Genomic DNA, 14,723 nt, shown 5'->3' on the forward strand with positions numbered 1-14,723 from the left:
ATAAATTCTCAAGTACAAGGCCACGAAGAGTGCTTGACTTGAAGCAGGCATCCAGCTATGCTCGAGTCACCACCTTCAATGTCATCTGTTTTTTATATTGGCATGGAAAAGCTCACTTTACAGGTAAAATATTGTGCTTTGATTGCAATGTTTGAATCCTAAAGTACTCAAATGCAGCATCAAAAAGGCTCTAAGAATCATAAACCTTATAAAAAATAAATTCTGAACTAGTGATTCAGAAGAACTGTAGTGACTTGGACCTTTATCATCACATATCTACATTCAGGCAATTTTCAAACAGCCCCACAGTAAGAATTTCAATATATGTCTCTAAAAAATAAAGGACTTAAGGACACTGAACTGAAAAGAATGTTTCTACCATGAGCTCATCCTGTGAAATTATCAAGATTTCACGTTGACAATTTATTGCCAAGAATCATACAGCAGAATATAAATACAAGGATGGCAATCCTTGAGGTGATAAACACTCCCAAGCCTAAAGGCACGAAGGACAAAAGTTCCTGAACAACTTTGCATAAGGAAGTTTTGAGAAAAAAGGTATTATGTCTTACCCAACTCACTTTCACCAATGCCAATCAATTCTGAATTAAGCAATCTCATTAGAAAAATTCCTACACATACTAAAGGATGTCAAATAACTACAATAACAGACCCTAGTTTCTACATGCACTCTAATCTCATGTTTTGCTATGCATACCATCAGAGTTATTTTTATTCTTAATATCCATACTAAATTCCTCTTTTTTGCATTTACTTTATCTCACTGATTCTGTCAGCCTCATCAGGTAATAGGAGATCACTAGGCTTTGAACAAGGGCAAGGGATCCACACCTAGGATTGGGGAGCCCTGGTAAAGCACAATGTTGCTACCACTAGGGTTTTTTAAGTGGTGGGGAATTGGCTGAACACAATAGTGCACTAAGTCAGAATTTTTTTGGCTCGAAAAGTAACACTCTGAAAAGCCTCTGAAGAAACTGAACAACCTCCCAAGTTAAAATTAGGGATGAAAAATTAGATTTAAAACCCAAACAGATAAACACCCTACAACAACTAACAAAAAAACCAAAGACAAAACACATCAACCAAATCACACATAAAAAAAAAAAAACCAAAAAAAACCCAAGAAACCAGATCAGCAAAAAAGCAGCAGCTCCTCACACAATATATATAATCTATTTTCAGAACCCCTTGCTATAAGACAAGATCATAATATATGCAAGTTATAACAAAGACTGGACAAGCTCCAAAAAAGAAATCCACAGAGGGATTATTTCTCAGTACAGAAAGCAGACAGATCACTTCCAGGCCAAGAAGCTCCTAACTCACAGGTGAGTGGACTTCTATTGTACAAAATTATCATTACATGACTTTCTGTTCTTATATTGTACAGTAAACTTCCACTTTTTGGCCATTCATCATACATGGCTAGATCCTTCCAAATGACCTGTTTCTTCTGCAAACTGAACCCCAGCTATTCTTCTATCTTTTCCAGGAAGTCTTTGAATTAGTGGTCTTTTTTATTTTTCCCCTTTTTCTTTTTTCCCCCTCTCCTCTTTCCAGTCTTCTTTCCATCTGGCTTTATGATGTTCTTCATAAAGTCAGTCATCATCAATAAGCAGAATAGTCCAGGTGAATTCTTACTAGTCCTACACAAAAAAATCATCTCACCGCAGCTTACTGCAACATTTGTGTCTTCACTGAAAGAATATCAGTAAATATTTCAGTTTTCATAGCTTTATTGCATTATAATGTTCCCTCCTAACTAAGAGGCTTATTCTTCTGATATTGCCCTTACCATTAACATTCTACAGAAGACTTCCTTGTTATACCTCACCTCTCTCATTTTTTGCTTCTCTCAGGTCAAAAGTTGTAACCTTCAATTTCATATCTTGAAACCCTACTGTAGGAGGTCAAAGAGCCAGTTATTTCTTTCATTAATGAACAGACAGTGGATGCCTCCATTCCAGAGGATTGAGGAAGGTTTGTTTCTCTCACACAATGGCACTGAACAGTTGTAATGTAGACAGCTGTAGCAGCTATTTTCTTGAGAATCACCATGGTTAAAACTGAGTTTGCTAATTTCCTGGTACATGAAAGAGAAAAAAAAATAAGTATACTGAGAAGTCTGCTACAAGAAAAACACAGCATTTTCCAAGTACCGAGAATTCTTTATCAGATAAACTTACTTTATCCTACCAGGCTACTAGGAGAAATCAAAATTAACAAACTAACAAAGACAATCCCATCATATTTTGATGGGCTTTGTCAGACTACAAAGGCTGACAAGGCAAGTCTTCTTTCCCTGATGGACCCTATCATATCAAGAACATGACTTGTACAGATAGTGTATCTTGAATCAATGTCCAATTTAATCTAGAAACATGAATTTACACAAGTATATTTATTAAGTCTGCTGGTACCAACAAGTGGTCCATGCCAACTTTATTGCTATCAGTGACAAACACATCATTACAGCCCTTGACAGAGCATTTAGTTCCAATTCATGCAATTTTAGAGCAAGATGAATCACCTACAGGAAAATATGCACATATAACACTTGCTCTGAAAAGTCAGCTTTGCTACTAGTATCACAGTAAATGCTTACATAAAGCATACACTCAAGAACTACCTACAGATTCTCACCTACTAATTACTGGGGTGATTCTCAACTTCTCTTGTTCCTACAGCAATATGCTGTTTGACTTTGATCTCAATAGCAGATCTCTCTCAGATTTAAGTAACAGAGTGCAGTTAGTCTGCTTCCAGCAGATACAGGAGACAAAAAAGAAAAGACTGTCATTGCTGTCCTGCCTCCTTTGCTACATTTTGTTAGGAAGCATTTAGAGAAGAGTACAGCACAAAGAGACTCCTTCCATTTTGCTACACAGATGATAAGGATTGAAAAGAACAGGGAGGGAGGGATGGAGGAAGAAGAAACAATAGTATTTATCATCATAACATGGGAAAGCTTGTATCTTTCCAAAGGTACCTCCAACAACTATAACAGATTTCAAACCAATGTTCAAAGTTAAAAAGCAGCTTTCTCCAAGGCTGTGAATTTTGAAACAGAAAAATTCACAATACACACACCTGTAAAACACTTGTAGTTAAAACAAGCACCTGAAATATAAAACTTGTCTTGCTGATTTCATTATCGAAGGGTATCATTTCAACAACCTATAGCAGCCAAAATAAGATCATGTTCAGATATACATATCAGTATGTCATACCAATTACCAACAGATACATTAAACTAGAAGCCCAAATCTTGTTTAGAATACGAGATTTAAATAATCCTTTTCACGTTAGTCACACTCACCGTTTCTTGTCTTTGGGACTCAGTGAGCTTTTCAGACAATTCTTCTAGAGTCTTTCTTAATTCAGCATCAGTCCTTCATAGAAAAATATAAGTAAGACAATATTCTACAGTGCAAAAGCTAAGCAACACCCACGATAATTTTAAGCAGCAACAACCCCCCCAAAATTTTTTGCTATCTCGATTTGCTCTACAGCCCATTCATAATAATTTACAGCATAATGAGAAACAAGCCTCAAGTGGAAAATTCATGATAGAAAGCATTCCCATTCCTCAAGTGTAGAAACAGAGCATCTAAGTATCAGCCAGGTATCAGGTTAACAAGTAAAAAATTATGAACACATCTACACATCCTTTTGAACAGTCCTTTCCTCCCAGGAATTAACAGTCTAACTCCTGTTATTGCTATTGAACAAAGCACCACATGTTGAGAAAGTAATATATATTATGGCCTGCAGGAGAGCTTGCCCGAAGGGACTCAGTAACAAGAACAAACTAGGAGCACAGCTATAATAAAAGAAATCTCCTAGATCTTGTCATTTTGTGCATATATTTGAAAAAGCTGAGGAAAGCCCCATATATTATACAGACTGGAATTGGTAGGTGTTATTTACATTTGTAAATACTGCAGAAGATGACATAAAACAAGCAGTTCATAATCCTTCTTTCATCTACATGTTGCACAATCACTCATTCTCCCCAAAATTATTTTTTGAAACAAAGGAGTTTAAGAATTTTTTTTCCACACTGTTCTCCACACAGAGTTATATTCTGTTTATACCGATTTCTTCTTGAAAGCTCGCGACTGATGTCATCTCCCAGGCGAACTTGTTCACTGCTGAGATCTCGAAGAGACTGGTGGAAAGAATGCAGCTGTAAATGAAAGTACAGAAATTATGCCAAGGCTTAGGAATGCTTTTTTCTGTGATATTCCAAAAATACATATCTACACATATACACAATTTTTAAAATAAAGCAGATAAAATAACAACAAAAAAACCCCCAAAAAAACTCCATGAACTGTAGTTGAGACTGGATGACTGGATGAGGCTTAAGCACTTCTATTTCCATCACAATACTTGCTCATTGTAGTTTAACTTTCAGTACTTTATTTGCTAAACCAAGTTTCCTAACTATGTTTTTTTTCCTGTGGTTTAGAGCTTAGACACTATACCACCTCTTTAACTAAATGCAAAGCAAATTGAAATATCTGAACAAGTAATGTTCAGGAGAGACATATTTCATATTAATAGATACTAGTATTGATAAAACAAAGTTCTGCCCAGCTATCTATGCCACCATAAATAGATTACATAGGAACTTGAAATGAAACAAGCAGAACAGTATAATGTATTCAGGAACTACCAAGAATAGCTGTTTTACCTTGCCCGAGACTTTATACTCTTTTTTCAGACCTTGGGAAAAAAAAATAAAAAAAAAAAACCCGCACATGTTCTTTCTGAAAAGTGCTTTCTGAAAAACCTCCTATTTTCCCCATTCAGCAGGCTCCTAATTTATCATCAAAGTTTTAGAGAGCAAATAAAAAAATGAATAGGTCATTCATTCTTCATGGAACAGAAAGTGACAGTTAATCCATCCTAATGCTATCAACATCCTAAACCTATTGCTGTCAACAATTCCATGGCCAGGACTATCATTATAAAAAACCCTAATTTATAATATTCCTTTGTTCTGTGTCCTAGATTTAAACCTGGATCTTCCACAACCAAGCTGACTGCCCTCATTCAGACACAGGCACTACTACCCACCCTGTGTGATTAACCATAAATTCCCACCTGACCTGAGAGACTTTGAAATAACACGTTGTATTTTCAAAATGTACGCGCTAAGAAGCAGAGGGACTTAAATGTGTTAAAAGACCGTTTAGATGAAAAATTACTTCAGCCAGAAAAAGTCAGAATGGGAATAAAGAGACAGTGGCTGCAGAAAAAAGAAAAAGCCACAACTTTACTTAATCAGTACAGCTTTATCTCAGGTGTAATTTCTACCTATAATCGTGATCAATGGCTACTTCTAGTTCATCATTCCTCAGAGCACTATACTCTTCTTACAAAACAGTTAATGAAAAGAAAAAGGCCACACTCACTCACTGAAAAGCAAGAATAAGGAATAAACCAGCAGTTATCATAAAACCAGAAAAAAAAAATGCTATTTGCCTACATAGTTACGTAATATGAAGTATTCAAGGGAGTTCCTGCATTGCAGGAATTCCCTTGAATAAAGTTTCCAAGATATTTGTAGAATATGTAGAAATAATCTAAATTAGTCCTAAGGATTTTGGATGGTTGGGAGGAAAGATTTCCATACAATATTATTTCCGTCCAAGGATTATTACCTTGGGAGAGGAAAGAATGGGGGAAGAACTAGATCGAAAAGACAATGAAGTAGGGTTAAATAAAAATCTAAAATTTCTATCATTTCCCAAAAAGTAAACTGAGAAAACTTGTTGTAGTTAAGTTTAAACTATATGGAAGCTGAGACGGATTTAATAAAGTGAATATGAATACCTTACAATCAGCTTCTTTAATATTAGTCTACACAGATTCACTCAAGCAAGTTTAGCCACCCTGTCTGAAAAAATCAAAAACAGGTACTGAAATCTCTTTTCTACCTGTAGGATAACACTATAGAAACACTATAATAGAAACACTATAATCTTATCCATTAAGGTAATTAATTTATTTTTTCTGAAGTCTGCAACCAGATACAGGTTAAGGAATATGAAAATTACCTGTGCCACACACATCTTCTCCTCTCATCATCTCCCTGAAATACAGGCTCAAATTATCCCACTCACAGGTCAGACCAAGAACTAAGATGAAGAACTACCTGGTTCAAAATCAAGTCAAGCAACACTGGACTAAAAGCAAAAGCACTAAGACCCTACTCCATTAACTGAGGCAGAATAACCCCCTTCCACAGCCTCACTGAACTTCAGCACGAAGGTGAATGTTAACTGGCTGGAAGGGACCTCTGGAGGTCACACCATCCAAGCCCCCTGCTCTGGATACTGACAACCTAGTCAGACAGAGAAAGTCAGATAAACTTACCCAAGAACTGTTCTGGGGAGTTTTGAGAAGGCTGAGAGAAAGAATTAAAGCAATCTTGCAGCTGGTGTTTCGAACAGTTGTTTTCCCACAAGATGTTTACCAAAGCGTGTCTCCTTAATTAGCCAATCATGTGAGGTGTGTTGATTAAAGGACCAGTCAGGTCCACCTGTGTCTGAGCAGTGCATAAAAAGGAATGGGTTCCTAATAAAATTATTATTAGCCTCCTGAAGAGATCTGGAGTTTGTCACTCATTCATCCATTCCTGACTCAATGGTGACACCCTTCCTTCAAGGGAGCATCACTGAGCAAAGGTGACAGAGGAACTTGTCTAGGTGGGTTCTGAATGTCTCCAGACAGGGAGACTCCATAACCTCCCTGGGCAGCCTGTGTCAGTGCTCTGCCATACTCACTGTAAAGCTCTCCCTCACACTGAGGTGGAATTCTTGTGTTTTAGTTTATGGCCATTTCTCCCTGTCCTGTGACTGGGCACTACTGAACAGACTGGCACCATCCTTCTTGACGTTCACGTTAGATATTAATATGCATAACTGAAATGCCCTCTCAGTCTTCTCCAGACTAAACAGGCTATTCAGAGATTATTTTTCTTTGTCATTAGACAGCCTAAAAAGTAGGAAGATTATTTTCATATTTTACTTTTGATATCACTACCATCTGCATCTTTTTCTCTACAATGATTTGCATGAAACTTCATGACAGATACAAGAGGTGACTGCCTAATGAAAAAAGCAGGTAACGCTGAAAGCACAAATCATAACTGAAACATTCTTAGCTGCATCCTCAGAATCACCGCATTTAATGTAAAAGCAAAGAGTCTTTGAGACTCTGACTCTCAAAGAGTAACCATACTGCCTGTTTGGAACAGCAGCTCCCTTTAGTGCTCTGTACCTGCTCCACATTATCTGCCTCACTGACAAACCGAACGCTTGCAGATCTAGACCTTCGGTGTTTATTGCCCTGTGAGTCTCCGTAATCCCTGAGAGGAGAAGTGGGCAGGAAGTGGCGGTTGCCTGCAGGAGATATGATACAAAAAAAAAAGCAGGAAAACAAAATTTTGTATGGGAAATTTTTCGTTTTGCTTCACAAAAAAAGGCTTATTTCATGTTGACAATATCCTTCTAGGGCACATGACAGACAAAACAACTACTGAATTACATTTCATGCATATGACTCTTAGCTCTTCCCAGGATCTTCTTGACTTGAAACATTTCTTACCCATGACATACAAGTATTCTAGAAAAAGGAATTGTTTCTCCAAGGAGTAGTTTTTCCTAAAATTTTATTTGCCCAACCAACCACTTTTTCCTCCAGGTGAATCTATCAGAGCTTCAAACTATTATATTTCATAGCTTTTACATAGGAATTAAATTTTTAGAGCTTTCTACTAAAATACATCAAATACTGCCTCTCAAAGGAATACTCCTCCCAAACATACCTTTTCCCAAAATATAATGAATTTTGTGAGACATACAAGGAAAAAAAACTATTGTTTAGTGTGTCATAAATAATTTCTGATTTTTTCTTTTCCACTGTTTCCAAACATCCATAATCTCATGCATTTAAAATTTAAATTCCCTTTTTGCTGTGAAGCAAGCTTCAGAAGCTGCAATATCTTTTGGATTTAGCTTTAACTTGTATGTACCTACAACTCATGCAGTGGAAAATTAATTTCCTCAGCTGAAAGAATTAACATTTCATTTAGATCTCCTGGGATATCAGCAGAAAATAGAGAAACAGAAAGCTGGAAAAAATTACCACACAAACAACCGCTTAACTTAAGGCAGGTCTCCCAAATTTCTAAACTCAGTTTCTTTGAAGTAATCAATGATGACTTTCTATAAGACTACCTCTACACATTTTTCTTGATTTCCTCTTTGCATAACACAGCCGTACGACATAATTCAAGCATACCCAAGCCCTTCAAGTATTTTACCTGATGTTCCTTCTCCATCCAGGTCACTGGGATATAAGCTTGAGAGAGATGCACTTCTCATTCCAGAGTTTCGTGCTAGTCGCTGGCTCCTCAATTGACCTATAGATTGTTCCAGTGTTTCTTTTAACTGCATTAAAGTTATAATTTATTGAAATATGAACACAAACTTGTTTTTTAAAAAGCATGGAAAATATTATTTATTTAAAAGTTCTTAAGAGAATAAGAGCTATTTTTAAGCCAAGTACAGCTATGAATTAATAACAGCTTTTCCTCAATATCTATCACATTCCTGTAATTATAGCAAAACACGCTTCCAACATTGGCAGCTTCAAATATCAAGTTTCTTAAAAAAGTGGAGCACCACATGGTGCACCACCGTGAAAACTCAAAAGTTTATCTCTTACAACCCAAATAAGACCTATTTGCCAGCAATGCTCATTAACAGTTCTGCAAAATTCAGAAAATAACGTCAAAGACATTATTTTTTACTGGAATTCTTCCACCAGCCCTACCTGGAATCAATTTTACATGGTTATCAAATATCCCTATGCAGCTTTACAGAAACCCCTATTTTTAGAAGTTTTACTTTCAGGAAAAGAAAGCCATTCCCAATTTAAGAGTACAGAACTAGCTATATTCAAAAATTAGTTCTTCATTTTTCAAACTTACATCTCATTTTTTTACAATTGCATTTGTTAACCTTGGTTCTTAGCCACTTGCCTTGTTTCACCTTTATTTGACAATCCACAAAACATCAGTTTCTAAGGGTTCTCCTTTTTCTAAGAGAAGCTTGTAAACAATGGTTAAATAGATGCTTTACTCCTGCAGAATTATATAGTGTTGGATCTCTTTGAAGAAAAAAAGCTTTCTTTTCTACACATTTGCTTCTTCACTTTCTCTACCTTCACATGTAAAATACTCTACATTTCATATGTTTTAAGGCAGCACATGCTGCAGCTTGTTTGTAACCAAATTGTAAACCTCTCTTGCCCTAGCAGCACTAATTTGTTCTGTTTTCTCCAAGACACCTGTTTTCAAGCTTGGAGAAGGCTGAGTTTTGAGTTTCTAAAACAAGAAGACTAATTTTAGAATTTTCATCCTTTCTGCAATTTAGAGCAAGCTGGTCAACAGATCCAGAAACTGTTGTAGAATGACAGGAAAAAAAGCTACACCAGTATGATCACAATCTCATTCCCTGCTGTAATTCAGCTTTTATCTTACCACTTCTTCCTGAAAAAGAAACATGTTCCCTAATACTCTATTTCAGCTACGTATCTTGTACTTGCATAGTACCATAACATCATCTACTGGGTGCTTAAAAACCAGAGAAGTAATGAGCCTACAAAACCTGTCAGAGTTTCGTTACACAACATATTACTATATTATGATTTAGTTTGCTCAAATAAATATTAAAAGATTCTGTTTACAGCTACTTAACTCCTTATATATTCTGTCCATTAATACCAAGTTTGTTTGTTTTTACCAATACCAAGCAATGAATTCTACTAATGGAAAAGACCAAAAAAGTTAAGATAAACTGAAAGTTGCTCACAGTTGTTATTGCTTTGGTTTGTTCCTTGTTGTATTCTCTGTATTGTCCTAGCAAATGGTCAACGTGTCTTAGATTTCTGTTGGTATCCTTAAATAAAAAAGTTTTAGAAAAAAGTCAAAATAGAAACCTCCTCTAATCAAACATTACTGTTGTCTTTATTCTTATTGATTTCTAAGATTAAATTGAAACACAAATGCTTTCTAAAGGGTCTAAGCATTCAAAATCCTATTCGAGTAACCAGAATCTGAAGGGATACAGCTTGGCTAAAGGGAGGAAAATGAAGAAGGAAAAAAAAGCCAACCAAATTCTATAATTTCAACAGTACAACAGTAAGGACTCAGCATCAAATAAAAAGTTTTTTCAAGTTTCAGCCATTCTGGAGAAACATCTTTTTAATCCAAAAATCTTAACATTATCTGCTTGTAGAACAGAATAGTTATCTGAGAAATAACAAGTTTTTGAAGGTGAACACACTAGGTAAGGTCAGTGCATGAGTATTTTCTGACCAGATAAACACCTGGATCAGATGGAAGATCTGCTGAAAAGCAGTCCACAAAAAGCAATTTGCTTAAAATCAGAATTTCAGAAGAGCAGCTAGAAAGAGGTTTGACAGAACCAGAATACCAAAGAATGCCTTTTAAAAAGTAGTCAGACTGTACTCTTATTATTATTTCTAGATTGATGTTTATTTTCCAGATAAGAAGTTCTGAATTTTAAATTTACCATTCTATATTGATTTTTTTCTCTTCTCATATATTAAAAGGAAAGAAAAAATATTGCTAGCCAAACAATAAGTAATAAAACATACACCCACCCACTCTAGGTATTCAGAACTGTCAACTAGAGAAGAATGGGAATAAATTCTCCAACAATAATGGTGTCAGGATAACTAAATGTCGCCTCCCATTTGCAAAACAGATATTCCCTCTGCACTATCCACTTTTTATTGCTCTCTTACTAGTTTAGAAACAATACTTCTCAGAGTGCTTTTTCACATCTAGAAAATATTTTAAATGTAAGCTCTCTCCTGAAGGAACTGACCACTTACATACTTAACAGAAATCTGGAAATTTTTCACAGTACAATGACAACCGAGACAAGGCTGAAACTTTCTGCTGGAAAATTTCATGTCTTTTGTGAGAATTTAACAAAGCTGATTTGCCCTTACTCAGTTTGTTAACTTTATAAATAGTATTCCCCAATACATCATTGTTTCTAACAACATTCTACTACTGTCTGATATAGCATCTGTATAAAAGTGTGACAAACCACACACTTTCAACTCAAAAGCAGTATAAATTATTTCCCAAAACCATCTTTGGTTGGCAGAGAAAGCAATGTTTCCTATCTACAGTACACTCCATGACTTTAGAAATTAAAATTTGACCCTGTGTTACAGAAATGCAGGCACTATAAATACTTTAAAGCTGTATTTTGTAAACAACCTGCAAAGTGCTTGCTAAAGTATGGATCTTCTCTGTAACTTCTTCAGCACCATAGTTCTGACCTCTGCTGTGGGATGCTCTCAAAGGCCGCCTTCCAACCCGACCTGTAAATAAGTTGTCTGAATCACTGGATGACTCTGCCATCAGTGTCTTGAAGCCTAGGCAGGAAGACCAGAAAAAAGTAATGTATGTTAATTCCTGTCTGTATCTGAAGTCTTGCACTTCAATATTCCCAAAACAACTTCATAAACTCAGATTACATTTGCCTTTCGGGTTTGGGTCAGCAGGATGTACTTTTCAAGCAGATCTTCCAACTGCTCCTCAGTTACTACCTTTGTTCACGCTATGCAGAAGGCAGAGCCTCTTAGGAGCAAATTAAATCAAAACGTGCAATCTCACTGCTTCCAAATGTTCAGTACCCATGATCAAACCACAGCCCAAAGCAAAATCTCCCTCCCAAACACAGAGTGGAGACATCAATGTTTTAGCAATCTTCCTGGTCTGCAGGACCGCTCTCCTTTACCTCCCACTACTCACTAAGCTGTCTTCAGAATGGGGATTGCTAAATCTCAAGGATGGCAAGATAGGTCAACAATCATCAGATGGGTGAAATGATTAAAAACTACAGACAGCTGTGCCTTGTATGGTAAAATCACATAGCAACTGATTAAAACAACAATCCTCAAAAGGTAGGTTAGATTGAAATTTTTTCTTAAACTATTACACACTGCAACAGTTTTCCTTAAGGCCATGGAATGACATGGTGAAAGAAGAAGAAATAGACTGGCAAACTCTTGAACCCCTGTAGTCAACAACAACAACAACAACAACAACAAAAAAAAAAAAAAAAAAAAAAAGTGACAGTAAAGATGACATTCTCCTAGCCATGAGAGCTGAAATTTCCAAAAGAAAATATGGATGGATTCAAATCTTACATTATATTTTATAGAGAGGCAACTTGATGTTTTTCCAAGTCTTATTTAATTTTCAAAAGGTTGCAAATTTGTGTCCCCCAGACTTGGATAAAAACCTTTCAAACATGTTCTTTCAAACATGAAAGAACAGCAAATCAATGTGCTCAGTCTGTGCTCAAATAAATCAGTAATCCTTATGTTTTCTGAACCTCATCTTTCTTCTTATCTCACCTCATTAAGACACATTTTACTAACAGTATCAGATTATATTATTCCAGTGCCTCACTCTAGTCAGCTGCAATGAAGACTCAATGAGACTGAAAAAGAATAAACACTAAACACTAGGAAACAGAAATTATGGGATATTTTCAAAGACAAAGAATAATAAAATAAATAAAACATTGGTACAAATAATAACATGGAATAATACTGGTGTTACTGTAATTTTGTAAAAAAAAAAAAAAAAAATCAACAAAACCCACTAAAGAAGTAGACCTAACCAAAAGAGCCCCAACTACTGAAAAGCAATGAGTGAGGGAAAAAAGGGAAAAAAAGATTTACAGCAGGAAAGATTAATGGGTTTATTTTCGGCTGTCCAAAAATAGGCTCATTAAGATATATACTAGCCAAAGCACAGAAGAAAGGTCACTAATCAGGGTAAAAACAAACGAAAGCACAGGATAAGGAGGACATCTTGTCTGAAGAAAACTTACTATTTATGGTTAAGCATTCCTCTTTGTTCTTATGAACAACCTAAAAGGAACCACAAGTACTTTTAAGGTGAAGAAGTTGTTTCACATAAGGCAATATCCTCATTTTTAAAGGAACCGTGCAAGTTTCACTTTAGATTTAAAAAATAAAAATCACAAAGAAGTAGAAATTTGTAGAAATGTTCCATATGCACATCTGCCTATCAAATGAAACAAACAAAAAAAAGCTTACCACTTTTTCCAAAAAGCTACACTAATTTCAGCACATATGACCTACTGGACAGTAAGAATCATGTGGCTGTTCCTGGTTTTTAGTTCCACCCAAGCAGATCATAACCTTTGCTGAACTGATGAAAAGCATCCATACTCAGTATCTTCCTTTCCCAGAGGAAGCAGAGCATTTCAGCTTCACTGAGGACTTCTTAAGAAATCTGCCAGGTAAGAAGTAGAGCTGACAATCTCAACGTCAAACTCTTCAGCTCAAGTAAACAAAAGATAAAGTCAGTGTACACAACCTGATTATTCCTCAAGTGTTTTATTTGTTCAGCTCCACGCAGACTAATCTATCACTAGGTAACTAACCTAGTGTTAAAGTAATGGTTGAAGCCTTATAGCTAAGACTGAGCACAACAAAAAAGAAAATTATAATCATTTCGGAAAGGAACAACATGACACCTGAAAGGCCCTTTCCTTCAGTGTTTGTATTTGAGTCAGGAAAAAGACAGAAAGGTGATCCTATATGGTGATATTTCACCATGGTGCCATGAGGCATCAGTACCCCATTTTAATATCTATTTGTCACACCGCGCTCCCAGCACTCTTCAGGAGCACAACACAGAAAACGGTTCCTTCGAACTCTTCATAAGCAAGTAACGCCCTCGGGAAATCCTCCTCCTGCCGGGCACGCAGGGAACTTCACTAACGCCCGACCCCAACTCTGAGAGTCTCCTGGTTCTTCCGCCCAGACAGGAGCACAGAACAGAGCCGGGCACGCTGCCGGCCGGGCCTCCGGAGCGTCCCGAGGCACCCCGCGGCCGCCGCTCCCATCCGCGCCCACCCTCCCGCCCGCGGCGCTCCAAGCCGGACAGCCGCCTCCCGCACACCGCCCTGGCCGCGGCCCTTCCCGCATCCCCAGCCCGCACCGCACAGCGCTCGGAGGCGAGGCCACCCCGTCCCCAGGCACCTTCCGCCCGCCTCACCTCGCCGCTATGGCAACTTGAACTAGCCGCCCTGCCGCCAGCTGCCGGGGCCGCGGGCCGGGCGCCGGGCCCCCCGCAGCGCTCCATGGGACACAGAGTCCACAAGTCGCGGGCCCGCCATGGAAAAGGCAGTGTGCGGGACTTCAACTCCCGAGAGGCTTTGCGGCGGCAGCAGGCGAGGGCCGGGCGGGTCCCGCCTTGCTGGGAGGCCGCTGGGCCTGGGGAGAGCGCCGGTGGGAGGTTCCGCAAGTGACCTGGTGTTTATGAACGTTGTTTTGTGAAACGCTAAGTTTTTACAAAATACACATTGGTGTTTACAAACATGTCAGCTAAATGACTGCGAAGAGCAGAAACAAAAGCTGTTGTACTGGTAAAGCCGGCGAGCCTGTTCCGCTTCCGAGCAGACGGCTGATAGGCTGGGGAAAGGAGTGTGAGCTGCAGAGAGCAGCTGTTTCTTACAAGGAGGCATCTCCCTTCCTGGTTCTTGACTTCTTGTTTCCTTATGCCACGAATTTCCCTGCTCCCAAATGTTGTATCCATTACC

General features: G+C 37.7%; 1 protein-coding gene across 10 annotated transcripts in view; it reads right to left on the reverse strand.

Moving 5' to 3' along the window:
- CEP128 (centrosomal protein 128) overlaps nucleotides 1-14,290 on the reverse strand; it is a 165,855-nt gene extending 151,565 nt beyond the window's left edge. For 7 of the 10 annotated variants that reach the window (XM_059850094.1, XM_059850089.1, XM_059850090.1 and 4 more), the window contains exons 1-8: nucleotides 14,180-14,290; nucleotides 12,984-13,023; nucleotides 11,357-11,514; nucleotides 9,912-9,998; nucleotides 8,360-8,486; nucleotides 7,315-7,436; nucleotides 4,119-4,210; nucleotides 3,341-3,413 (exon numbers count right to left, since the gene is read on the reverse strand). In XM_059850094.1, coding sequence (XP_059706077.1) covers nucleotides 3,341-3,413; nucleotides 4,119-4,210; nucleotides 7,315-7,436; nucleotides 8,360-8,486; nucleotides 9,912-9,998; nucleotides 11,357-11,514; nucleotides 12,984-13,023; nucleotides 14,180-14,266 — 786 coding nt within the window. In that variant the 5' untranslated portion in view covers nucleotides 14,267-14,290. Of the gene's footprint in view, nucleotides 1-3,340; nucleotides 3,414-4,118; nucleotides 4,211-7,314; nucleotides 7,437-8,359; nucleotides 8,487-9,911; nucleotides 9,999-11,356; nucleotides 11,515-12,983; nucleotides 13,024-14,179 lie in introns of those variants that run through there. The other 3 variants (XM_059850093.1, XM_059850095.1, XM_059850097.1) reach the window with 3 other exon arrangements.
- Nucleotides 14,291-14,723: the final 433 nt, after the last annotated feature.

Source organism: Haemorhous mexicanus, chromosome 6, assembly GCF_027477595.1.
Source record: "Haemorhous mexicanus isolate bHaeMex1 chromosome 6, bHaeMex1.pri, whole genome shotgun sequence".
Lineage (NCBI taxonomy): Eukaryota > Metazoa > Chordata > Aves > Passeriformes > Fringillidae > Haemorhous > Haemorhous mexicanus.